Here is a 27,468-nt window from a genome sequence, read left to right as displayed (position 1 = left end):
TTCTATCTTTAAAATATTTATTTAATTTTTTTGTTATCTTTTTTTAAAAAAACATATCATTTTATATTTTTCAATTAATTTTATCAAAGATAATTTAATTTTTGGCTAGTTTTACGGAAGGTATCCCGTACATTAAAAAGAATTGCATAATAAAACGTTAACTAAATTAACCAACAAAAGTGCAACGGCCTAAATATCATAGCCCAGCTCTTGTTTTATAAATTCTCCAATCTCGGATAAGCATAGAGCCATACCGAGTCCCCTTCTCCTTGTTTCTGTGCATCATCTGAATTTCTTAAAGATGGGCAGTAACTATGGTCCTTTACACATATTTTTCTTCCCCTTCATGGCACATGGCCATATGATACCTTTGGTTGACATGGCCAAACTATTTGCTGCAAAGGGTGTGAGAACCACCATAATCACCACACCACTTAACGCACCCATCATCTCCAAAACTATAGAACAAACCAAAACTCATCAAAGCAAAGAGATCAACATTCAAACCATCAAGTTCCCCAATGTTGGGGTTGGTTTACCAGAAGGATGTGAACACTCTGACTCAGTCCTTTCAACAGATTTATTTCCGATTTTCCTTAAGGCCACTACGCTGATGCAAGAGCCCTTTGAGCAACTATTGCTTCACCAGCGTCCAAATTGTGTTGTTGCTGACTGGTTTTTCCCATGGACAACTGATTCTGCTGCCAAGTTTGGAATTCCCAGGCTCGTGTTCCATGGGATTAGTTTTTTCTCCTTGTGTGCAACCAAAATAATGAGTCTCTACAAGCCTTACAACAACACTTGTTCTGACTCGGAGCTATTCGTTATTCCTAATTTTCCCGGTGAAATCAAAATGACAAGGTTGCAGGTGGGAAATTTCCATACGAAAGATAACGTGGGCCACAACAGCTTTTGGAATGAAGCGGAGGAGTCAGAAGAGAGGAGCTATGGGGTGGTTGTTAATAGCTTCTATGAACTTGAGAAGGATTATGCAGATCATTACAGGAACGTGCACGGAAGAAAAGCATGGCATATAGGCCCTTTGTCTCTTTGCAACAGGAATAAGGAGGAAAAAATATATAGAGGAAAAGAAGCGTCTATTGATGAGCACGAGTGCTTAAAGTGGCTGGACACGCAAACAACTAATTCAGTTGTTTACGTGTGTTTTGGAAGTGCGGTAAAGTTTTCTGATTCACAGCTTCTAGAGATTGCTATGGGACTTGAGGCATCGGGACAACAATTCATCTGGGTCGTTAGGAAAAGCATCCAAGAAAAGGGAGAGAAATGGTTACCTGAAGGATTTGAGAAAAGAATGGAAGGCAAGGGACTAATCATAAGAGGGTGGGCGCCTCAAGTGTTGATCCTTGAACACGAAGCCATTGGTGCGTTTGTGACACATTGTGGATGGAATTCGACGTTGGAAGCAGTGAGTGCTGGGGTGCCCATGATCACTTGGCCTGTGGGTGCGGAACAATTTTTCAATGAGAAGTTGGTGACTGAGGTACTTAAAATTGGTGTGCCTGTTGGTGTTAAAAAATGGAGTTACTCTGGGGTGGATTGTTGTGCAAAGTGGGATGTTGTAGAGAAGGCTGTGAAAATGGTATTTGCAAAGGAGTTAGAGGGAATGAGAAAAAGAGCAAAAGTGTTGGCGCAGATGGCAAGACGGGCGGTGGAAGAAGGAGGATCTTCTGACTCAAATTTGGATGTTTTAATTCAGGAGTTGGGCACTCTCTCCTCCCTTTCCCGTTAATGTACCTTACATGAAACTAAATGCCCGTGTAAGAGTGATGAAAAATCACCTAAATATAGAATAAATGGATTGAGAAAAAAAGTTTAGAAAGTAATATATTTATTCTTCCTTTGTATACTCTTCTCATAGAAAAAATCTTATAAAGCATTGTTAAATATCATATTTATTATTTTCCATAAATTAAATTAGTTAGTTTAAACTTATATGTTTATTAAGTACACCTCTTTTTCAAATAAATCAATATATATCAGTAATATAGAAGGGACTAGGGAGTTACAGATGGTCTATCAGTAAAGTCGTCTAGTTTGACAATCCAGCAGTTAGGGCTCAATTCAATGTATATGCATTGTCCTTGGGGTCCTACAAAAGGTTCAACCTTGGTTTTACATACATCACCAGGACAGATGGGTTGTGGCTTGATTCTCTTAGCCACTTTATATATATATATATATATATATATATATATATATATATATATATATATGGTGGAGTTTGCATTTTGTCAGGTGATCATTCCGAGTGACTTGGCTTTTATAGAACTGTTGAGTTTTGTGATTTGTAATGTTTAATACTCTGGTTTGGGAAAAGGACTTACACAGAAAATAAATAAAATAATAATAATCAATATATATTAAGATTAAAAATGTATTGTTAAGCAAAAATAATTTACTACAAAATTTGATGCAATATTTAGGGTTATTTTTAATTTTTTAATTAAGGTATATTTTTGAAACAAATTACTACAAAATTCAAGTTGCAGGGTTGAGAAGATGAAATCTGAAACAAGTGTTTTTTAGTTTATGCAGAAATAACCCAAAGCCAGTTTGTGTGTTAATATTTAACTGTATTTCTAGTGATCAACTGATACACTTCAATTCTTAGGCTCTGAAATGATAGGATCCTTCCCTACCTCTTAAGCGTGTAAACTGCTTCCATAGTAGTAACCATCTTCCTCCTAATGTGCTCAGTTTAGGGTTAGGGTTGGGTTGGGTTTGGGGATCGAAAGGACAGCGGAGGGTTTGGGATCAGTGAAATTAATTAGGGGTTGCTAGATATCCTTGAGGAAATCGTACGTGAATGAACCGCCATCATTTTTGTTTGATCTTGCTTATGACCATATGTTTGTGTCGTGTTTGATTTGGTGTTGTATTGGTATTGACTCTTGGCAACATGTTTGTGTACTAGTGTGGCGGTAATAATTTTTTATTTATGGAAAAATTAAAAGTAGGGAGGAAGTTGTAATTTTTGGTCATGTGTGGGTGAATAGAAATTTTAATTCCTTCCATAATATTTTGTTGGTGATGCTTTTTAGTATCTTTAATTTGAATAGGAACCGATATTGACGAAAAATTGCTTGGATGTTGTGGTTTCATCTGAGGGAAGTTAATACTGTGGAATTTGAGGTTCATAGAGATGTAGCATGTTTTAGTGATTTAAGCGGCCAAAAATTATTCGATACACTTAAATAATTTCTGACAATTTTGAATAAAATAAATGAACTATCACTCATGTAAAAAATATATATTAATAAAGTTAGCATCACGTGATCACTTAAGAATCATAATTGATAACAACTAAAATAATTAATGGAATAAATGTTTAAGGATTTAAGATCATTCAATTTTTTTTTCAGAGACTAAAAACAATGTAAATTTAAAAAAAAAGGAAAAAACATACTCAATTCTAATTATATTAAATAATATTTTTGAAAAAAAACATTTATTAATATCATTATGCATTAGAGGTATGTATTTTTTTCATCTCAATTTCGTTATTGGTCATATCAAGATATAAGGAAGAATTTAATTCTTTCATAATAATTTAATTATTTGAAGTCAAAAAGTCTATAATTTTATGCCTTTTATTTTTTATCTCAATTTTTTTATTAGATATGGAAGAATTTTAATTATTTATTAATTTTGTAATTAATAAGTTTGTTCTTTGAAGTAAAAAATCTGTTATTTTTTATGCCTTTGCAATTTTTTCATGGTTTTCCTCAAATTCTTAATACCTCCACAAAAAGTTAATGTTTTAAGACTAAAAGAGTGTTTTATACAAAAAAGAAATGATGAACCTTGACTCGTTTTTTCTCAATTTGTAAATTCTTCCTTATCCTGTCATTGCCAAATAAAAATTTGGGTTAAGAAGTTTATACCTCTAAGCTATGTAATTATGATAAAAAAAATACTCTGGAATATTTGTTTAAATAATTAAGTATACTAGACATTACAATATTATTTCAGATAACTACCTTACTGTCTCGTGCATCATATATTAAATTCACATTTTATAATTTATATGAGTAAATTTGTTATATTATTTTGAATTTTTAATATTATTAATTATTTAATTTAAATTTTAATAAATATATGTCAGTAGATATATTAATAAATATTTAAATATATTTTTATACACACATGTTTTATAAAATTATTAATATGGAAAATATTATCCTAGGTAGAATCCGATTTCTTCACTTTAGTAATGTCTTACATACTTTTTTTTTTTACTTTCTTTTAAAAAAAGTTTATCTAGATATGTTTGTTTCAAAGATAATTTTTTAGTCTCAATAATATTTTTTTTCCTGTGATTCTTGGGTATTATTAAAAAATATATTTTGTTGACTATTAAAATTTATTGGAATTATTTTTTATATTCCTAGAAATGATTAAAACATATGTTTAGTTGAGTTATATTTTCTCAGGAATTTATATATTATAATTTCTAAAATATTTTTATTACAAAAACTCTCATTACATTTCTTATTTTCTCGCCATGTGTTCAACGATTAGGATAATTGAAAGAGAAACAAGAATTATTTATTAAAAAAGGAACATTGGAGGTAAAGAAAAAATTAGTGTAAAATGTAGGAATGAAATAAATAAATTTGTGGAAACATTAATTGGGGAGGAATGAAATTTGCAAGATGGGAAAAAATTGAAGGACATATCATGAAGGAACAATCAGAAAATAGTGGGATAGTAGTAGTTTACCCATGGGAATAATCCCCCCTCCCCCCCCCCCCCCCCCCCCTCCTTTGTTAAGACTAAATATTAGTAAAACAAATGATTATGTCTTTTCCAAAAACAAATTATAGCTAGATATAACCTCGTAGTAGCAAACTTGAGATAATTCTTTTGGATCATGTATCCTTAGCAATAACTAAATAGTCATGAAACAAACACCTTTTTAGTTTTTCTTATAATTGATTTGGAATAACAAAAACAGTGAAGTGATTTAATTATAATTAAATTGTGTGTCTTATTAATTAAATATATTTATTATGATTTGCAAGTATATTTTTGTATTTTAGCTTGTAGTTAAATTCCGTGTCTTATTAATTAAATATATTTATTATGATTTGCCATGTTTTTGTATTTTAGCTTGTAGTTAAATGCATGAACGTTTTTATAATTGATTAGTCATTATATATACATTAATTAACAACACAAAAATGCAAAGGCGTACACAGTTTTAACCTGAATCACTGTTTTATAAGTCCTCCATCCTCTTATAAGCAGAAGAGCCATACCAAGTCCCCTTCTACTTGTTTCAGTGTATAATCTGAATTTTCTTACCTACAATATAACCCAAGTGTGAAAGATGGCCAGTAACGATGATTCTTTGCACATGTTTTTCTTCCCCTTCCTAGCTCATGGCCATATGATACCTTTGGTTGACATGGCCAAACTATTTGCTGCAAAAGGTGTGAGAGCCACCATACTCACCACACCACTCAATGCACCTATCATCTCCAAAGCCATAGAAAAAACCAAAACTCATCAAGGCAAAGAAATCCAAATCCAAACCTTGAAATTCCTTGGCACCGAGTTTGGTTTACCCGAAGGATGCGAACACTGTGACTCACTCCCTTCACCAAATCTATTTCCAGCCTTCATTATGGCCACTGCTTTGTTGCAAGAGCCCTTTGAGCAACTATTGCATCAACAGCGTCCAAATTGTGTTGTTGCGGACATGTTCTTCCCATGGACAACAGATTCCGCGGACAAATTTGGAATTCCCAGGCTTGTGTTCCACGGGATTAGTTTCTTCTCCTTGTGCGCTTCCCAAATAATGAGTCTCTACCAGCCTTACAACAACACTTCTTCGGACACGGAGTTATTCGTTATTCCTAATTTCCCAGGTGAAATCAAAATGACAAGGTTGCAGGAGGCAAATTTCTTTAGGAAAGACGATGTGGACTCTAGCAGATTTTGGAAGCAAATATATGAATCAGAGGTGAGGAGCTATGGAGTGGTTGTTAACAGCTTCTATGAACTTGAGAAGGATTACGCAGATCATTACAGAAAGGAACTTGGGATAAAAGCATGGCATATAGGCCCTTTGTCTCTATGCAATAGGGATAAAGAGGAAAAAACATTTAGAGGAAATGAAGCGTCTATTGATGAGCACGAGTGCTTAAAGTGGCTGAACACGAAAACAACTAATTCAGTTGTTTACGTGTGTTTTGGAAGTGCGGTAAAGTTTTCCAATTCACAGCTTCTAGAGATTGCTATGGGACTTGAGGCATCGGGACAACAATTCATCTGGGTCGTTAGGAAAAGCATCCAAGAAAAGGGAGAGAAATGGTTACCTGAAGGATTTGAGAAAAGAATGGAAGGTAAGGGACTAATCATAAGAGGGTGGGCGCCTCAAGTGTTGATCCTTGAACACGAAGCCATTGGCGCGTTTGTGACACATTGTGGATGGAATTCGACGTTGGAAGCAGTGAGTGCTGGGGTGCCCATGATCACTTGGCCTGTGGGTGGCGAGCAATTTTACAATGAGAAGTTGGTGACTGAGGTACTTAAAATTGGTGTACCTGTTGGTGTTAAAAAATGGACTCGTTTTATAGGGGATGATAGTGTTAAGTGGGATGCATTAGAGAAGGCTGTGAAAATGGTAATGGTTGAGGAAATGAGAAATAGAGCACAAGTTTTCAAGCAGATGGCAAGAAGAGCAGTGGAAGAAGGAGGATCTTCTGACTCAAATTTGGATGCTTTAGTTCGGGAGTTGTGTTCCCTCTCCCATTGAGGCATCTAATATGAACAAAAGGCGCATTTAAAATTTGATTCCTAAGATTGATGAATAATCCACCTTAAGAAGGAAATAAATGAGTAGGAATCAGAAAATGTTTGAATTTGTGTTATCTACAATGATTGAATTAAATTGAAATCTTTTTTGTTTTTTATTTTTTTTCTGGTTTGTCTTCCAATTACCTAGTATGACAAGTTACAATTATCCACGTTAATGTTGAATTGAATTTTAAGAAACTAATGTTAATTTTTTTTCAAAGATGCGAATTATTTATCAATTTATTGATAATTAATTTTTATCAAAAAATTTGACTGGCTTGGTGAGGTGATATTCTCTCTTTAACCACGCTTATTCATGTATTTATTTAATATTGATTGATGAATCTATTTTTATTTTCTTGTTGACTAGATTTTTTATGTAAAAAAGAAAAATCAATATATATATATATATATATATATATATATATATATATATATATATATATATATATATATATATATATATATATATATATATATATATATTAATTGATCGTGTAACGAGTTTTTATATCATGAACTAATAAGATATTGTCATGTATGATCATCAATTCATCATATATATAATATTAAAAGCCATTCCTAACTTGAGATATTTGTTGATAGTACTGTATTGCTTAAAGAATTTGGCTCAATAAGGAGGTGGGCGGTTGAAAATAAAGTACAATAAAAATAATTAATTGAAAATCAATGGTGACATTAATTTGTTGTAGAATAAAATACATATATAATAAAATCTAAAATTAATGATAATATCAATTATTAATTTCCTAATTGATAATTGTTATTGCACTTTATTATCCTCTGAAATACACTCCCTCTCACTTTTCACACTGTTATGGTATAGATTTTAAACTATAGTTTTTATTTAAAGCAGTAATATAAATCATAACATATAGTCGGGTAACTATTGACATAGGTAAATATATATTTGTATATAAAATTTAGGTTAAAATATAATTTTTGTCTTTTTATTTTTTTCATCTAAGTTATTTTAGTTTCTTTATTCTTTAATTCAGACATTTCATTCTCCATTTTTAAATGATTTTAGTTTTCCATAAAGGTTTAAATATATTTTTTTATCTTTGTAATTTAGTATTTTTTTCATTTTTATCTTTAAAAAAATTATTTTAATATTTATAAAATATTTATATTTTATTTTTCATCCTTAAAATGTTTTAGATAATTTCTTTTATTGTTCAAAGTATGTTTTTACCATTTAAAGTATTATCTAAAATACTAAGGACGAACAAAATACATTTTGAAAGAAAAAAAAAACATTAAAGTATGTAAGAATAAAAAATATATTTAAATATTTTTAATTAAAATATTTTATCACATATTTTTAAAATTCCTTAATTTTAATTGATATTGCTAGTTTCAAACATTAATACATGTATTCCGTAAATGCTAACGAATACGTGTTTGTTTATTATCCAAATAATAAATATTTTTAAATTATTTAATTATTAATAAACTTAATTTATTAAAAAGATAATTAATTTAGCATAGAATCAAATCTGAAATTGACCAAACGGACTTCTGGCGGATGTAGGTTGAGCAATGGAAGTAAAATTTTTTACCTTACTATATTGAATAAATTTTTTTTTTGCCCCATAAAAAGTAGAAGTTGTCTCTGTAAGAAAAGAATTTTAGTAAAAAATTATAAAAAATAAATAAATTAATATTAATTTTATCTATCTTATCCTTTTAGATTTTTTTTATAAGAATATGTATTTTACAAAAACTCATAATATAATTTGTCTATAAAAATATTATAGATTATTTTTTCATCTCAACTAAAGAAAATTTCTCGATTCACTAACCAAAACTAAAATTATAAATTTTTTAAAAAGTAAAAAGTAAAATGTTTCAACTAAAATATAGAAGATTAAAATCTAAGATTTTTTAAAAGTAAAAAATAAAGTATCTCAATTAAAAAATAATAAAATTAAAATCACATATTAAAAAAATAATAAAATAAAAATTACATTTTAGTATAATATTTAATAATAGAAAATAAAGATAAAGTAAGAATTGACACACTATTTTGATTAAAGAACAAAAAATAAGCTACAAAATTAATTTCTAAAGTGGAAGCAGCAATGCAATATTGTTCCTGACAAAAACAGTTTCATTCGCCTAATCCTTTTGTACCCAAATTGAAAATCACACATTCCTGGAAGTGCAAAATCTAACATCGCCCACACCGGCTTCGCTGTCGGCAGGCCGATGCTCTTGCAAATGTGTTATCGTGAGTTCATGTAAAAGCTTCTGCGGTTCAAATGTTGAATTTGTTTTTCAAATTTTCACTTTTAATTTCGTTGTTTTAGAGAAGTGAAGTGTGTGTAATTTGTGCTTTCTCTGTGTTCTTCGATTTTGGATTTAGCTTTTGTTCAATTAAATTAGGGTTCGGTATGGTTTCAAATAGAGCGATAGAGAAGGCTGGGAAAATGGTATTGGCAAAAAAAAGAAGCAAAGGGAATGAGAAATAGAGGAAAAGTGTTGGCGCAGACGGCAAGACAAGCAGTGGAAGAAGGAGGATCTTCTTACTAAAATTTGGATTCTTTAATTCAGGAGTTGGTCGGCAAATTGCTCTAACCGGTGCAGTTTTACAAACTTATTTCTGAAATGGGATTGTTTCAAAACTTATTCCATAGGGGTGCTGTTTTGGCATGTAAAGATCATGCATGGCGTCAATGATTGTGGCACTTTCCGGCAGGATGTGCCATGTGGCGTTGGTGTCGCCATTCTCGCTGGCGACTTGGCTTTTCCCTACGTGGCGTTAGAGTCGCCATTATTGCCGGCGATTTGGCCATGCATGGTGCGTGACGTCAATTTGCACAGAGAGGAAGGCGCCATTAAAGATTGCGATTTTGCCATGCATGGCGCCAGTCAAAGTGGCACGTTCTTGGGACCCGGAGTTGTCAATGCTTTTGTGGCATGATATTTATTTGAAGAAAATATTTTGAGTCCAGCAAAATTTTTGAATATGAAGTTTCTAATATTTTTTTAATTAGATTAGTTTGGTATTAAAAATTGAGGAGTTTTCTACTAAAAATTTTGTAACATGATATTTATTTGAACTAAGTATTTTAAGTGTGGAATTTTTTTTTAATATGAAGTGTAGTATTTTTTTAATTAGATTAGGTTGGTGTTGATGCTTTGTTGGTGTGCCTTTGTAATAATAACTTCGTTAATGGTTTATAATGTAATTAAAATGTGTAGTTTCAAAGCGTTATTTGATGCTTTGTTTTGCCTTTTTCAATTTAAACTTTGAAGTTTCTGGCATTATATTTATTTTAATGTATTTGGAGTAATTTTTTAATTACTTTTTTTTTTATTTTGAAGTTATTATTGTTAAAATTAATTATTTATAATAGTAACTTCGGTCGTGGTTTATTTTGTCTTTAAAATGACTACGTTGAAATCGTTCATGTTTTTTAAGTTTGTGTCATCATATTTTTTTAAAGTTAATGTAAAGTTGCAGTAAAGAGGTTTTTTGTGATTAGATTTTATTATTTTGAATTTATTATGATTAATTATTAAAAATATTGTTTTGTAGGTACATCATGAATTCAGTTATAACAGTGTTGTATTTCAATGGAAAGGTATATGAAGAGAATGATGATGTAATATTTGAAGGGAGTAAAAAAGCGATTCATATAAAACGTGGAATTAGTTTTAATGCTCTGAAAACAAAAATCGGAGATAAGGTAAAGTTAGAAAATAATGAAATTATTTCTGCTATCAGTTATAGATTTTTAGTTTTTGGAAAGTATATTGCTTTGCAAATTTGTGATGACGAAGATGTTGAAACCATGCTCGAAAGTTTTTGGCAACAAAATCAAATGTCAGTTTTGGAATTGTGCAAGAAATGTTAGCAATTTACATGGTGACGAAGATGATGATGATGATGATGATGATTATCTTGTGTCTAACTCATACGTTGAAGACTCTTTAGACGAAGATGATAGTGTTGACGGTATATCTGATACAAACGATGAAGTTACCGAGATGATTCAACCAGTGAGAATTGATCACCCAGCAGAAGGTATTTTTTATTAAATAAAAAATAGCTGAATACATTTATCATTTTATGACGATTGTATTTAATGATAAATAAGTATCATTGTGACATTGACCTTATTTTCTTTTTTAACTATAAGGTGTAGAAGGAAATCAAAATCCATTTTGGAATGATGTTTTGCATTATAACAATATCAACTGGAGTCATCCTGATGAGGAGGACATTTGCGGTTTGGAGATGTCATCGACTTTTAATGTTGGACAAGAATTATATGTTGACATGGAATTTGATAGTAAAGATGCGGTAAAAAATGTAGTCAAACAATATGTTATGAAGGTGCATCAAAGTTTCAAAGTTGTTGAAACCAAATCGAACAAGTATGTCGTTTGTTGCTTGAATAAAAGTGCAGAGTGTCCTTACCCTTTCTATATGAGGGCAATTTTATCTAATAAAACGGATTCATGGAAAGTCACACAATGGGGTGGACCACACACATGTCTCAATATGACCATGACACAAGATCACGAGAAGCTTGATTCATATTTAATTGTCACTTGTGTAGTAGGTACGTATTTTATGTGCATGTTATGCTACTTTTGCGTTAATTGTCATTTAAATTTTCTTACTTTATTGACAGGCATGATCAGAGAAGATCCGTCAATAAAAGTGTCTTTCATTCAAGAGAGGATTAACAGTGAATTTATGTACAAGGTGTCGTACAAAAAAGCTTGGTTGGCGAAACAAAAAGTTATTGCAATTGAATATGGCGATTGGGAAGACTCATATGCGAAATTGTCATCGTGGCTAACACACATACAAAATCATTCTCTTGGATCATATTTTCAAATACTACATGACGATTTTATTGTTGGGAATATTGTTAGTCGCGAACACTGTCAGTTTCATAGAGTGTTTTGGACTTTTGGTCAATGTAAAAAGGCTTTCAAGTATTGTAAGTCAATCATACAAGTTGACGGCACACATTTGTACGGCAAATACTGTGGCACCCTCTTAATGGCCACATCACAAGATGGAAATGGTGGTGTCCTTCCTCTAGCATTCGTCATGGTCGAAGGTGAGACGTTAACTGCGTGGTCATGGTTTTTGACACACTTGCGTGAACACGTCACAGATAAAAATGGTATTTGTCTCATATTTGATCGTCACGCGAGTATAAAGTCTACTGTGGCTAACGAAGCACTTGGTTGGCAACCTCCCCATGGTTATCATGTTTACTGCGTGCGACACATAGCAAGCAACTTCAATCGCAAATTCAATAATGCCAAACAAAAAGAAATGCTAAAAAAATTGGGTAATATTTCATTTATCATGGTCACGTTAATTTAAGTTTGATATATAGTCAAAATTGTTGTTGCTAACTAATTTCATGCAGGTTACACTCTTTGCAAGCACATTTTTGATCAAAATTTAAAAAAATTCCGTCAACTGAGTTCAGCCATAGCAACATGGATTGATCGCATTTCAAAGGAGAAATGGACGATGGCTTATAATAGAGAAGGACGTCGGTATGGTCACATGACAACGAACCTCTCAGAATGTATAAATAAGGTTTTGAAGGATTGTCGCAACATTCCGATAACAAAGAAAACATCAACAACTTGGAGAACACCTTATCTCTATCTGGCACAATTGATTTTGGTACCCCATGAAGTTTGGCCATATTAGCAAAGAAAGCATCAACAACTTGTTTGACATTGTAATATGTTTTTAGAGAAATAAAATGGATATATTTGGATAGTCTATCCACGACCACCATGATGACAATATCCAAAAGATAAAGGCAAACCAGTTATGAAATCCATTGTGATATCCTCCCAAACTTGAGAAGGAATGGGCAAAGGTTGCAGTAAACCTATAGGTAAAGCAATCACTGATTTGGCTTATTGGCAAATGGAACACTCTTGCACGAATTTTGTGATCTCAACTTGCATATTAGGCTAATAAAACTGAGCAACAATTCTTGTTATTGTTCTAGAGATCCATGCATGTCCCCAAATAGCTGAACTATGAAATTCCTTCAGAATTTTTTGAACCAATTGGCTTGTTGCTGAAATCACCAATATGTTTTTCCAATACAACAGTCATTTCCTCACTGTGTAATTTGGATCCTCATTTGTATTGTTAGTGCAGGTTTCCATTATTGCTATTAATGGCTCATTTTGTTGCAATTCATCATTGAGCTCTTAAATAAATTGACAATGAGGTTCTGACCTAGCCATAAGCATCACTTTTGACAAGGTATCAGTAGCTAGATTTCTTTCCCTGGCTTATATTCAATGGTAAAGTCATAACCAATGAATTTGTGGAACTTGTTGTTCTTGTGTGTGTATGGACTGTTCCTGCAAGCTTTTAAGGCTCTTTTGGTCTGTCTGAATTATAAACCTGTGTCCCAACAAGTAGTGCCTAATCTTGGCTATAGCTTCTATGATGGCAAGGAATTCCCTTGCATAGGCTGATTGTTTCTGCATTTTTGGGATTAATTTCTTGGAGAAAAATGCAATAGGCTGTCCATCTTGACTCAAGACAACACCAACCCCACTTCCTAAAGCATCAGTTTCGAAAACAAATATTTGACTGAAATTTGGCAGGCCTAGAACTGGAGCAGAGGTAATGGCTTGCTTAAGCTTAGTGAAAGCTTGTCCTACTATGTCATCCCACATAAACCCATCTTTCTTGAGTAAGTTTGTGAGTGGTGCAGCAATTGAAGCATAGGATTTGATGAATCTACGGTAGTATCCAGTTAAACCCAAGAATCCTCTTAATTGTTTCAAATTGATGGGTTATCCAATACAACTTGAATTTTGACTTTATCCATTGCTACTCCACTGCCTGAGATGGTATCCCCAAGTAATCAACCTCTATTAAGCCAAATGAGCATTTTGACAATTTGGCAAATAAGGTGTGTTGCTGTAGAATTTGGAGAACCGATTCCAAATGCTTCAAATGATCCCCCCAATTAGCACTATACACTAGGATATCATCAAAAAACACTAGCACATACTTTCTCATAACAGTTTGAAAAATCGAGTCATTAGACTCTGAAATGTTGCAGGAGCATTTGAGAGGCCATATGGCATAACTAGCCATTCATAGTGACCTTGGTGTGTGCAAAATGTTTTCTTGTGTTTATCATCCGAGTGCACTAAGATTTGATGGTACCCTGACCTTAAATCAAACTTAGAAAAATATTTGGCACCAAACAATTCATCTAATAACTCATCAACAGTAGGATTAGTCAGTAGAAAACCTCCAAGTACCTCCTTTCTTTTCAACTAACAAAATAGGTGAGAAAAAAAGGCTTGTGCTAGATCGAATAATACCTTGTTGTAGCATTTCCTTCACCATTTTTTCAATCTGCTCCTTCTCACTGTCAGGATATCTATAAGGCTTCACCTTGACTAGTTTAGATCCTTCAAGTAAGGGAATGCAATGATCTTGTTGTCTTGAAGGTGGAAATCTTGTAGGATTATGAAATACAAGTTTAGAAGTGTGTAACAAGGCAGCCAGTTCAGGTTCAATGTGGTCAGGTAAGTCTAGTAAAATTCATGTGGTGTGCCTGGTTCTTTCAACTGTATGGAAAACATTTCGGCAATGGATTTGGTATGCTGCAACCTTTTGATATGATGGTATTGAGACTGAGCAGGGAGGGTAGGCTGCTCTCCTTGCAATGTAATAAATTCCCATTAACATAGAACTTCAAGGTTAAGGATGCATAATCAGCCACATGTGGTCCCAATAAAGCCAACCAAGGTGCTCCTAAGATCAAATCTGCACCTGCTCAACAAGTAAATACACAGGTAAAACCAGTTTGTGTCCCTGCATTGTCACAGGTAGGTCTCTAACCATGCCTTCTATGGCCATTGTTTGCCCACTGCCAACCAAGACTTTAAATGAAGGAACTAGCTCAACTGGTAATTTGAGACATTGAGCAATTCTTGGTTGAAGGTAGCTATTAGAGCTTCCCCCATTTACCAAAATTGATACATTGAGTTGACCAATTTTTCTAGTGAATTTGATAGTCCCTAACCTATATGAACCTTTCATGGCATTAAGTGATAGGTGATGTTTTGAATTTGTAGATTCAAAAGAACTATTATCTGGAGGGTCAGGGTCTGGCTTACTGCTCTATTCTTCACCAACTTATAAAATCATCAAGTGTTTATTTGGACATTTATGGGTGAATGAGAATTTCTTAACACAAGTAAAACATAGTCTTTTTTCTCTCCTCAATTGCCTCTCGACAAGGCTGATTCTCTTAACATTATTGCTCTTTTGGTTTTGGTTCCATAGTCTAGAGGTAGGGGTGAGTAATAATGATGGAGCAGTGAAACAATCCAACAAGGCATCATTGCTAAGGTATCATTGCCCATAGTCTACGGAGATCCTCATCAAGGCCACTCAAGAAACAATCCAACAAGGCATCATTGCTAAGGCCATACACACAATTAGATAGAGCAGTGAATTGCATATAATAGTCATTAACGGATCCAGTTTGAATTAGCTTGAACAGTGTGGATCTAAGAGAATAAAAAACAGAGGGTCCATAGTTAAGTTCTAAGGTTGTGGTAAAACCTTGCCATGATAGAGGAAAGGTTGGTTTCTTTGCATCATTTGGAACCAGGGTACCACGTCATTGTCCAGATGGACTGCGACAATGGTTAAACGATCTCCATCGTATGTTCCATAATACTCAAAGAATTGTTCATCCTTAAAAATCCAGTCTAGCACATCCTTAACATCAAATCGTGGAAACTTAAGCTTAATGTTCCTTACCTGGAACGAAGGTCGGGGGTTGTTAGTGTTTGAGTTTTGACCATGGGGAGACCCAAAAGAAGAACAGTTGGTTGACAACAGTTTCTCAATCACAGCTTCAATTCTATCAATCTTGGAGCCATGATTTCCCTTCATCTGCTCATTGTAAAGGTCCGCAATAGCTTTGCCAACTTCCATGGCTTCCATTTTTTCTAGGATTCAGTCAACCTTCATTTGCAGTTCCTTGAGTATAGTGTTGTCTCCCATGGTGTGATGAAAGCACTGATTGTAAGGAATAAAGAAGGATCATGATAAAAAAAACAAGAAATTATACTGTTTATTTGATTTCAGAGACAATGATCAACTTTCAAGACAAGTACTCGAAGGAATAGTACAATATATCAATCAAATGATAAACAAACAAAAGAATAGACGGAGAAGATACAATCAGAATTGGAATGAGATAGAAGAGAATAAAATCCACCCACAAAATTCTCCACTTCACGTTCTACCTCCCTCTCTCTTTATAGATTCTTTTCACACATAATCCTTTAAGCGTTTGGGCTTGCTTCCTTTCCTGAAGCCCTGGATTTTTGTATTCTTCATCAAATATTTGACTAGTTGGTTATTTTGCCTGTTGTCCTCATGTGAGTCGTTGCTTCCTTTTGTCTTATTGTCCATGTCATCATTTTCATTCCTTACAGGAAGGGACTAATCATAAGAGGATGGGCACCTCAAGTGTTGATTCTTGAACATGAAGTAATTGTGGGCATCAGTGACACATTGTGGATAGGATTCAACGTTGGAAGCAATAACTGTTGGGGTGCCAATGATCACTTGGCCTGTGGCTGCAAAGCAATTTTACAATGAAAAGTTGGTGATTGAGGTAATTAAAATTGGTGTACCTGTTGGTGTTAAAAAATGGACTTACTTTGAGGTGGAGGGTTGTATAAAGTGGGATGTCGTATAGAAGGCTGTGAAAATGGTATTGGCAAAGGAAGAAGCAAAAGGAATGAGAAACACAGCAAGAGTGTTAGCGAAAATGGCTAGGTAGGCGGTGGAAGAAGGAGGATCTTCTTACTCAAATTTGGATGCTTTAATTTTCAGGAGTTGGGATCTCTCTCTCGATAATGCACCTCAAATGAACAAAATATTGCCCTTGTTTAAGAGTGATGAATATTCACACAAAAATAGAATAAATGGGTAGAGAGAAAAATGTATGAATTGTATTATAATCGATAATAAAATTGGGGGGTTAATTTTGTTTTTTGGCATTTAAACTTTCTCAAATTTTACTATTAGTCCTTCAAAAAAATTTACCAGTTTTGTTATTTTTTTTTCTTCTTTTGTTAATATATTTTGTCTTTATTAGTGAGTAACAACCTTAACTTATGATTTAATACTAATGTCGACCGATGACTTTTTCCATCACCCAAGAGACTCACTAGGGTAGTTACATGTAATTTTTTTTAGCAAATTATGTTTTTAATTTTGTGTCCGTTTAGATCAATTGAAGACATTAGATTAGTTAATGAGAAATTAAAAATATAGTTTAGCAAAAAAATTTGCGTGAACCTAAAACTATTAACATAAAAAAAAATAATAGTGACCAAAATGGTAAAAAATTATTTGAAAACTAAAAATAAAATTTGCAAAAAATTTAGAGATAAAAAATATATTTGACCCTAAAAATTAAATGTCAAATCTTTCTTTTTGTTTTCTGGCTAGTCTAGTTTTGGCTTGTCTAGTTTTTCCCAATTTAAAAAGTTATAATTATCAATTACAAGGAATACTAGTAGTATATTCTTTAACATGACCTTTCTAACACAATTTTTTTAACATATTATTCTTATTATTTAAAATTTATTAAAAATTATAAAATCATAAGTAATGTTAAATAAATAAGGAGTATTTAAACTACACACTTCAATTTTTAATAGATTATTTTTAATAGATTTTAGTCAATCTATTTATCCACATTTATATGTAAAGGAGACTTAAAATATTCACCGACCGCGGTTGATTGAGATACTTACTCATTTCTATAGTAGTTGATCAAATCTAATAAAATTTACTTAACTTAATTATATTAAATTAGAATTATTGATATTAAATCATTAAATATTTTTTTTAAAATTCAATTTCAATGTTTTTAAAATCAGACCCATGATTAAATCATAGTTAAAGGTTAAAGGTTGAATGGTCTAACCATAGTTGATTGAACCGATCGGATTTTATAATTTTTCATACATTTTAAATTACTCAAATTCATTATCTTAAATCAAATTGATATAACTAAATTTGTTATATTTACAATATATAATAAAATTTCTATATTTTTATCATTTAAAAATAAATTAGAAATTATTTAAATTCTAAACCAAATAAAATTAAGAATTAAATATGCAAGATAAATTGCGAGGTTCCTTTAACAAATTTTTAGAATTATACCACTAAAAATTAGATAAAGATTAAATAAAATTTATATAAAGATATGACCGTATAGGAAAAAAAGTTTACATATATTTTTGTTTCTTATAAAATTAAGCTTTTGTAATTTTAGTTTTTATATAAAAAAAGGAATTCAATTAATGTCGATAAGTTTATATTTTTTTAATTTTATCTAGTATTTTGCTTTATTAATTTTAATTCTTGTAAATTCTTGATTTTTTAATTTTGATCCTTTAAATTTTTGCATTTTTCCAATGCTGATTAAGAGTTAATATTAAAAAAACAAAAACTTATCATGATTAAAACAGAAAAAACCTATAAGAATTAAAATTAAAATAACATAAATAAAATAAATATATAAGAACCAAAATTAAAAACTCACAAACCGAACCAAAAACATTAAAAAAGGTTTAAGCAACTTCCGCGGGTATTATTAGCAAATCGATCATCACAATTTCCCACAAACCGTCCTAAGTCTACATGCATACATGACACAACAATCATCAACAGGCACGCGACCTCAAATCCTCGATCAATGAGTTGAAATCGTTGTAAGAAGATCCTCCTTCCTCCACAGCACGCTTTGCCATTCGAGCAAGCTCTTTTGCTCTGTTCCTCATTTCCTCTGCCTCCTCTCCAACCATGATCCTCCTCACAGCCTTCTCAACCGGTTCCTTCTTCACAGGGTCCCTTCCCATCATCCCAATCCACGTTTGAACGCCTACACTCACCCCAATCTTAACTATGTCCGTCAAAAACTTAGCATTGTAAAATTGCTCTGCGTACATTGGCCATGTCACCATTGGCACCCCTGCACACACCCCCTCCAATACTGAGTTCCACCCACAATGTGTCACAAACCCTCCAACGGATTCATGGTCCAAAATCATCACTTGGGGTGCCCAACCTCTTATGATCAAACCCTTTCCTTGACCTAAAATTCTCTCCTCAAACCCTTCTGGTAACCATTCCAATTTTTCATTCAACCCTTTTTTGACAACCCATATGAAATTCTGCCCTGAAGCCTCCAAACCTAAAGCGATTTCTTTGAGTTGCGCGTCGGAGAACGCTGTCATGCTACCGAAACACAAATACACAACTGAATTTGGTTCCTTTGAGTCAAGCCACTTCAGACACTCGTGTTCATCAATAGCAGCTTCTCTTCCTCTGCATGCTTTTTCCTCGGCGTCCCTATTGCTCAAACAAACCGGTCCCAAATGCCACGCTCTTCTCCCGAGCTCCTTCCGGTAAAAATCGGCGTAAACCGGCTCGAGCTCGTAGAAGCTATTGGCGATCACGCCGTGGCTCTTGAGCTCCGAAGCGTTGACCTCGTCTAGAAGCTTTGTGAAAACCTCGTCGTGTTTCGGTGTCTGGGGGAGCTGCATCTTGGTGATGGTGATCTCCCCCGGAAGCTCCGGAACCGCGAAGGGTTCGGACCACGAGGAGACGTTGTCCTGTGGCTTGTATGTCCGCACGCACGCCGACACGCATGTCGGAAAGAACCCCATCCCATGGAACACGACCCTCGGAATGCCGAATTTGGCGGCAGAGTCTGTCGCCCAGGGGTAGAACATGTCGGCAATTACACAGTCAGGATGTTCTTGTTGCATCAGATTCTCCAGTGGGTCCCGCAGGAGCACGGTGGCCTTCAGGAACGTCATGATCAAGTCAGAGGAGAGGGCAGAATCGGAATTTTCACAACCTTCGGGCAACCCAGTTTCCTCATGAGAAGGAAACTTGATTGTTTTGATTTTGATGTTGGCTTTTCCTATGGTTCTTGAAATGAGTGGAACGTTGAGGGGAGTGGTGACTACGGTGGTTTTGATTCCTCTTGAAGCAAAGACTCTGGCTAAGTCAATGCTTGGTATTATGTGCCCATTAGCTGGGAAGGGGAAGAATAATACGTGAAGCTCGCGATTCTCATTACCCATGGTAGTGTGGGTTTGGTGAGGTTAGAACTTTTTTGCTGTTAGAGAGAAACGATAGTGGCTTACTACTTACTACTTACTAGCTTTAGAATGATGATGATGATGATTTGGGTACAAAGACCTTGTTCTGGTTATAAAAAGGTGTAGGCCGCGTTTTGCACGGGTAAGTATTAAATTAATGTATTTTGTTTGTGTTACATCTTCATATATCTGAATATTGATGGATCTGTAGGCCACGCGATCCTCGAGCTTGTAATAATTTAAATAAAAGAGTAATGTTATGTCTTTTTTGAAAAAAAAATTATAAAAAAAAATGAAGTAAAAATCATCGGCACGGCTTTCTCGCTAGTTTGTGTAAAAGAGAAAAATAGATACGTGTCAAACACGAAGGCAAAGGAAATTTCATGATTCGGAATGGTGGTGGCAGCCTGAATCGTTACGGAAGAGGCAGCGGTGTTACAACAGTGAGAGCAAAACTCAGAACGTGCAAGACGTTTCTCGTGTTTAATATTTATTTATTAAAAAAATTGTTAGAAAATTATGATTCTCAGAAATCATTTTTAGTCCACTATTATTACAAAAAATTTCCTATAAGAAGGTTGGAAATCCAACTTTTCCGAATTGAGGGAAGTTTTAATTATCTAAAATAATTATATTAACCATCTTCAACAAACATATTAATATCAATTAAACGTATTTTAATGATTCCCAAAAAATTATCATTCCCAAGATTCTGGAATTAACAACGAATGAACTTTCCCCTACCAATTACGCCACCTTACATGTTTTCTACATTCTAATAAATAAGATCACCAAAAAGTAAATAAAATAATTTAAAATAAAAAAAAGTCACCGATATCACAAATAAGGATTTTATGCTCTAATTAAAGTTCACTTCACATTTGATGAGTTTGCCTTAAGTTTATCAATATAAGTAGAAGCCCCATTAAAGAACCCATTAAAGTTACTCTTAGAAACTATCTTGTGAGGAAAAAAAAAATGATCTCAACAATGTTACCTTCGTGATTGACTGCAAATACGTTTTGGATTTGCTTCAAGTACACATCAACGATAACTCAGAATTAGGGCTCATCATAGATACATGTAAACAAAAACTTGAAAACATTCAAAACTCTTCAATAAGTTTCATTCGTATACAAGCGAATTAAGTCACTCACTCTCTTACTAGGGTGACTCGATTCTATACTAATCCATAGTCTTTTGATTATCCCCCAATTTATCAATGTTCTTCTTCATGAAATGATATGAGTGCATTTTACATTAAAAATAAAATAAAATAAAGTATCATGCAGTGAGTGGGGAATATGTCTTGAGTGTAATTTGAGACTTAAAGTAGGTTTAAAATTTCCAAAAAAAATTAATCATCAATTCAACTATTAAATAATCTATATAACATGTGTGTCCAATCAATAATTTCATACTAACAAAATTATCATCTAAAATTTTCATAAATATTTTTTTTGGTTTAGACTAATCTTTTGTGTTTCCTTATTTGTTGAAACTTGAAATTAGGAGGTGACAATAAATCAAATCTACTTTGGCTCTATTTGAGACTCAACTCGATTATTAATTCGTTGATATTGGTTCATGAACCAAATGAATTAAACTTGAATTAAATGTTGTGTTCATTAAATAAATGACTTGAACTTAGCTACATATAGCTCGATTCGATTGATTCATGAATTAGCTTTTTATATATATATATATGTGGATTCAATAATACAAAATATTATATATATATATATATATATATATATATAATATTTTATATTATTGAATCCATATAATTATTTTTAGTTAATTTAATATTTTTTATGCAATAAATAAATAAAAGCATGAACAATAATTATAAATTTTACATATATATATTATTAAATTGTTATAATTAATTTTTAATAATTTCATACTAATTTTATTTCTGCATAAAATAAATAAATAAAATATGTAAAATACATAATTTTCTCCAACAATAAAAAAAATGTCAAATAATTATAATTTTAAATCGAGTCAAACTGACGAGCAGAACTAAGTTGTTTGAGAATTTGAATCGAGTCAATTTCAAGCTAAAAATAAAGGTTCATATCAAATTTGGGTCAAACTACAAGCTAAATCATTCCTTTTACCAAATTCTCCCTATAGTTCTAATAAATTCGATCACCAAAAATTAAATTAAATAATTTTAAAAAAAAAAATTGACTAATGTCACAAATAAGGATTTTATCTTCTAATTAAATTTCAATTCACATTTGATGAGTTTGCCTTACTTTTATAAATATAAGTAGAAACTAAAGCTCTAGCTTTGAAATTATAAGCTATCGTGTGGGCAAAAGAAATTATCTTAGCAATGTTACCTTTGAGATTGACTGAAAACACATTTTTTATTTGCTTCAAGCACACAACAACAATAACTCAAAATCAGGCCTTATTATAGATACATGTCAACGAAAACTTTGAAGCATTTAAAACTCTTCAATGAATTTCATTTATAGACAAATGAATCAAGTCGCTCATTCTATTGTTGGGGGTGGCTTGATTCTATGTTAGTCCCCAGTCTTTTGATTCCCCCCCCCCCCCCCTCGCACCCCAATGTATCAATGTTCATCATCTTTGTGAATATCATGAACCTGTTTTGAATCAAAATGTCCTGACATGGGCTATATACACAACATTCGATAAAATATCACGAAAACATATTAGTAACATTTATTCATATTTGACGATATTTTTTAAGTATTACAAAAAAAATTGTAGTTAAAGATCACATGTGTAGTGGTGATAAGAAAACAACATTGGTTTGTCTAAATAATAACAATTATAAGAAATTGAATTAGTTTTGAAGAAAGCAATTACCGTTTCCCAATTATCCTTGAAACCTTCTAGGACTATTGTTGACATCCAATGCATTACGTAGTACCCGCACTCAATGCTTCCTTTTTGCTTATTATACTAAATTGAGTATGATATTTAGATATTCAAAGTTAACCGAAAATTAGTGTACAACGTAATAAAATTAATTTTTAAGGTATGAAACATTATTTAAATGACTTACTTTAACTATAATCCATCTAGCAACAACCTGGATTTACTTCCTTCCTTGACTGTCATTGAATCCCTTTAAAGCACTGATTAAGAGAAACATGCATGTGTATTGTACAATCAAAATATTGATGTCAAATTGTAATCATAAAGTAAATGTATTACAAAATACAACTGACTTATTAATAATTCCTTTTAAGTAGTTGTCAGGCCTATTGTGCAAGGAACAAAACCAGATGACAACATTGTCCTTAGGCAAAAGAACGACCATTTGTCAATGTGCACTGCATTGGAGAACATTAAGTTATTATAAAGCATACATGATTTAAATTGATTTATTCAGTTTAACTTACCAATTCAAGTAGGCTCTTAGGTACATGTCTCTTTGTGAATTATGCATCCATTTCTTATTTTAATCTTTTGATTCAAATTGTGATTGCCTAAATCTTTGTATGGACTATGGCTTGAGGAATCCATACACATCAGCATTCCCCGCTCACATACTTGTCTCAGTCATATGTCTATTGTTGTTAAAATAAAGTAAATTATGCATGAACTTAAAACAGTTAAGTAATATACAATAATGTAAAGAGACTTACAGAATCCTCAATTGTATAACAGACATGCTCAGACATTGACCACCGTGTGCTATTTTAGAAAGATCTCCATGCTTTATGTACAATGGGAAGTTATCATTATACACCACAAACACGGTAGCATCACATGGCACCTGCAATGGCTTGAGGAAAAGTTGTGGGATGATCAATGTCATCAAGTACAGGGGATTGACGTCAAGATCCAATATATTGATAGGTTTTTTCGGTCCATCAAATCCTTGTTTATCTTACACAGTTAATAAACATTAAGCGAATGACAATGAAAACTTGATTTGTAACAAATCCTTTATTAATAATTATTAAAAAAAACAAAATAAAATACTTGTTCTAAAAAAATCTTTACATGATGTGTCGACTAAGCAAGAAAGGTGTAAGTGTCTGCCCCACTAATTGAACCTCTTGAATAGGTACAAGAGCGCGAGCATCAACATCTTAGACTTCCTCAACACCGACCTTCACTTGATCATTGCCCAAAAGAACGTTGTGGACGATCATCGACCCCTCATAAACTCCTCTAAGAGCAACCAGTCAGAGAGAACTCTCATCGACATACAATCCATATTTGTCTGAGTTATCCGTTTTTGGGCCATGCCCCAAGGGATTGAAACAACTTTCTTTTGTGTTGACACGAGTAGCGAAAGGACCAACCTCAACCTCAAGAAGTAGTGAAAATCTCTCTGATTGCATCTGTGACTGCATCTAGCTTAAGAACATCATTAATTGTTGAGTCATTTTTTGTGTGATCGAGTCCTCTAGTCGGTCTTTGATCTTTTGTGTGAGTTGCTCTAGGTCTTCAGGAGCCATGGACAAAGAGGTATGGGTGCCCCTTGAAGCTGGTCCAAAGTAGTGTTTGATAGTGACACCGACTCCAGCAGAATAGACACGACTAAGGTGCTCTGGTCGCCCAATGGCAGCAGTCAGTGCATCCTGATATCCATGGGTGACAAAGCTTCCCTGTGAGGCATGCTCTTCCAAAGAATCTTGTATTCAACAAATTAAACAAATTTAGTTTACTCATCGAACAATTATTATAAAAATTGACACTAACAAATAATAGTCACTTACAATCTTGTCTGCATTTTTCTTTGCTTCCTCAAACATCATTTGACTTGATTTTTTCGTGCGGGCCATCTTCCACTTCACGTGTCGTCTAATGGGAGATGGAGGGTCAACGACTGTGTCAGTGCTCCCCAATTGGACTGCTTCCTCCAATCATTTCTTTTGTTTCTCCTCCATCAACTTGTGTTCAAGAAAATCATAACCCCTATGAGATAACATGTGAGGGGCAGTGTATTATTTCTGAATGACCTACGCCTTCTTTTGAACATCATGTGATAATAACACATTATGGTAACTTAATACAATTGACAATAATACGTAAAAATGTTTAAAAAACAATGAAAATCAACTAGCCTCCCATGAAGGGTCTCTATGACTCTAACAAAACTGGGTCCACTCCTCTTTGCTTATGTCATCCTTCTCACATGCTTTATCATCCTCGCCCCCGTTGTCGTGTGCTAGAGCCCATTTGGAGGTCAAATCCAACTTAAACTACCTCAACCGATCTCAATACGGTCTTAAGTATTTTTTTTCTTTGTCCTCAAATCAAATGATTCATGAATATCAAATTCAACATGCAATACAATAAATACATTCTGTAGTTAGTCAATTACAAATTAAGATTTTTAGTACAACATATTACAACAACATTTAATTGAAATACCTGCATATCCTCCTAGATAAAATCTTTTTGAGCTGCAGAGACTTGCTTCCAATTATCATACGTAACATCTACCTTATCATGAGTGACAATCCCCAAATTTGTTCTTAATTTCTTTCTGTGAGAACCATCGATTTTTCCAGTGACAAGATCGACATGAACCACTAGTCTCTCCACTCCAGCTGGTCTAGTAGCCAATGATCTGAGTCGTGTTGCTTTTCTTGTCTTCTTCGACATAGACAGTGAAGGTGTTGTTGACTCAGAAAGAGGATGAGGGGAGCCGAATGGTGTGGCCATATGTCTGTTAAAAAACAACATTAATTAAACAATGTATGAAAACTATATTAAGCTGTGTAATAGAAATTAACAAAACAAGTAAATATAAAATAAATTACATTGTATGATGTTAATTAATTCTCCTTCATCATTATCATTATGATTTGCAAAGACGTCGTCAAGTTTTTCTTCTCTGTTAGAGAAAGGAGTGAGACAAGTATCAAGGGTTGAATCATCATCTTCAATATTAACACCAATTATTTTTTCGTGTAGAACCACTTACCATCTTTCATCACAAGGATCTTGAACATAAAATATCTATTTAGCTTGTTCTACCATGATGAAAGGCTCATTCTGATAAGAAAGCTTCTTTAGATCTCCCAAAGTAAATCCAAAATCATCAGTTCGCATACCGATATTTCTATCTACCTACTTACACTTGAAAACACAGACACTGAATTTTACATAATTAACCTCCCGGATTTCTTCAATGACTCCAAAGTAAGGCATGGAAGCTACACAGGGATTGTCATCATGTACAGTGACAAAGTGTTGAGATTCAACCCGTAGACTAACACCACTATTTTGCATTGTACTCTTGTCGTCTTGTGATTTCGTGTAGAATGAATACTTGTTGATATTCTATCCTTGCCAATTTATAACATTTCTTTTAGGCTCATATACTAACTTCCTTAACATTTTAGATGCATTATGGTCACCAAAGATTATATCTTTAAACCGATTTAGAAAATTCTTGTTATGCTCTTTCAACACCCTATTCTTGGTCATTTTTGGGTTACTTTCCTTGACTAAAGCTTCGTGACGAACTATGTAGGGTAGAACTTCATTACTGTTATTCAATATATACAAATGAGCTTGTTGCAATTCTTCTAGACTTGGAGTGATATCATGAATTCCTCTTGAACCCTTACTTCCTACTCTTTCGTCATACCGAGACTTCAGAACCCCAATAGGTTTTTCCTTTTCAATGTACTCGGAACAAAACTCAATAGATTCTTCCACAATATAACTTTCAACAATAGATGCTTCAAGATGATATAGATTCTTTGTATACCCTTTTAAGATCATGAATCGCTCAACCGAGTACATCCACCACAAATAAACGAAACCACAACATTTAATTTCTCTCACTAGATGAACAATTAAGTAAACCATGATATCGAAAAATGAAGGAGGAAAATGCATCTCCGACTAACACAAGATAATAACACAACCTCACTTTCCAACTCATATAACTTAAGAAGATCAATGACTTTGCTACATATGGCATTGAAGAAAAAACACACGCGAGTTATGGCATACTTGACTTTCTTAGGCAAAATGTCTCGTATCGCCACAACTAACAGTTGTTGCATCAAGATGTGAAAATCATGAGACTTTAAGTCAACTTAATTTAGATCTTTCAACTGCACAAGGCTCTTAATATTTGAACAGTATCCATGTGGCACTTAGACACGATGCAGACAGTGACAAAAACTTATCTTTTCCTTTCTGGACAAAGTATGACAAGTTGGAGGCAAGTATATTTTGTTACCATCAAACCTTTGATGAAACTAGTCTTGTATACCCATCTCAACTAGATCTTGGTGAGTATTCAAACCATCATTTGTCTTGCCTTGAATGTTAAGAAGGGTGTCGATGACACTATCACAGACATTTTTCTTGACATGCATAACATCAATACAATGTCTGACATTTAGATTGGACCAGTATGGAAGATCAAGATTCAAGACTCAAGATTCAAGAATGAAGAGAAGACTCAATCAAGAT

At 33.1% G+C, this 27,468-nt stretch overlaps 3 protein-coding genes across 3 annotated transcripts; 2 read left to right on the top strand and 1 right to left on the bottom strand.

The window, feature by feature from the left end:
• Window positions 1-247: 247 nt before the first annotated feature.
• LOC114372513 (scopoletin glucosyltransferase-like) lies at window positions 248-1,750 on the top strand. The gene has a single exon (XM_028330106.1). The coding sequence runs from the start codon at window positions 302-304 to the stop codon at window positions 1,748-1,750; it is 1,449 nt and encodes a 482-aa protein (XP_028185907.1). The 5' UTR covers window positions 248-301.
• A 3,526-nt stretch (window positions 1,751-5,276) lies between these two features.
• LOC114370817 (scopoletin glucosyltransferase-like) lies at window positions 5,277-6,862 on the top strand. Its single transcript, XM_028328209.1, has one exon. The coding sequence runs from the start codon at window positions 5,354-5,356 to the stop codon at window positions 6,782-6,784; it is 1,431 nt and encodes a 476-aa protein (XP_028184010.1). The 5' UTR covers window positions 5,277-5,353; the 3' UTR covers window positions 6,785-6,862.
• Window positions 6,863-18,415: 11,553 nt separating this feature from the next.
• Window positions 18,416-20,129, bottom strand: LOC114386252 (UDP-glucosyl transferase 73B2-like). Its single transcript, XM_028346219.1, has one exon. The coding sequence runs from the start codon at window positions 20,008-20,010 to the stop codon at window positions 18,583-18,585; it is 1,428 nt and encodes a 475-aa protein (XP_028202020.1). The 5' UTR covers window positions 20,011-20,129; the 3' UTR covers window positions 18,416-18,582.
• Window positions 20,130-27,468: the final 7,339 nt, after the last annotated feature.

Source organism: Glycine soja, chromosome 2 (genome assembly GCF_004193775.1).
Source record: "Glycine soja cultivar W05 chromosome 2, ASM419377v2, whole genome shotgun sequence".
In the NCBI taxonomy this organism is placed as follows: domain Eukaryota; kingdom Viridiplantae; phylum Streptophyta; class Magnoliopsida; order Fabales; family Fabaceae; genus Glycine; species Glycine soja.
Note: the sequence above shows the minus strand (reverse complement) of the source record. Positions and strands in the feature narration are given on the sequence as shown.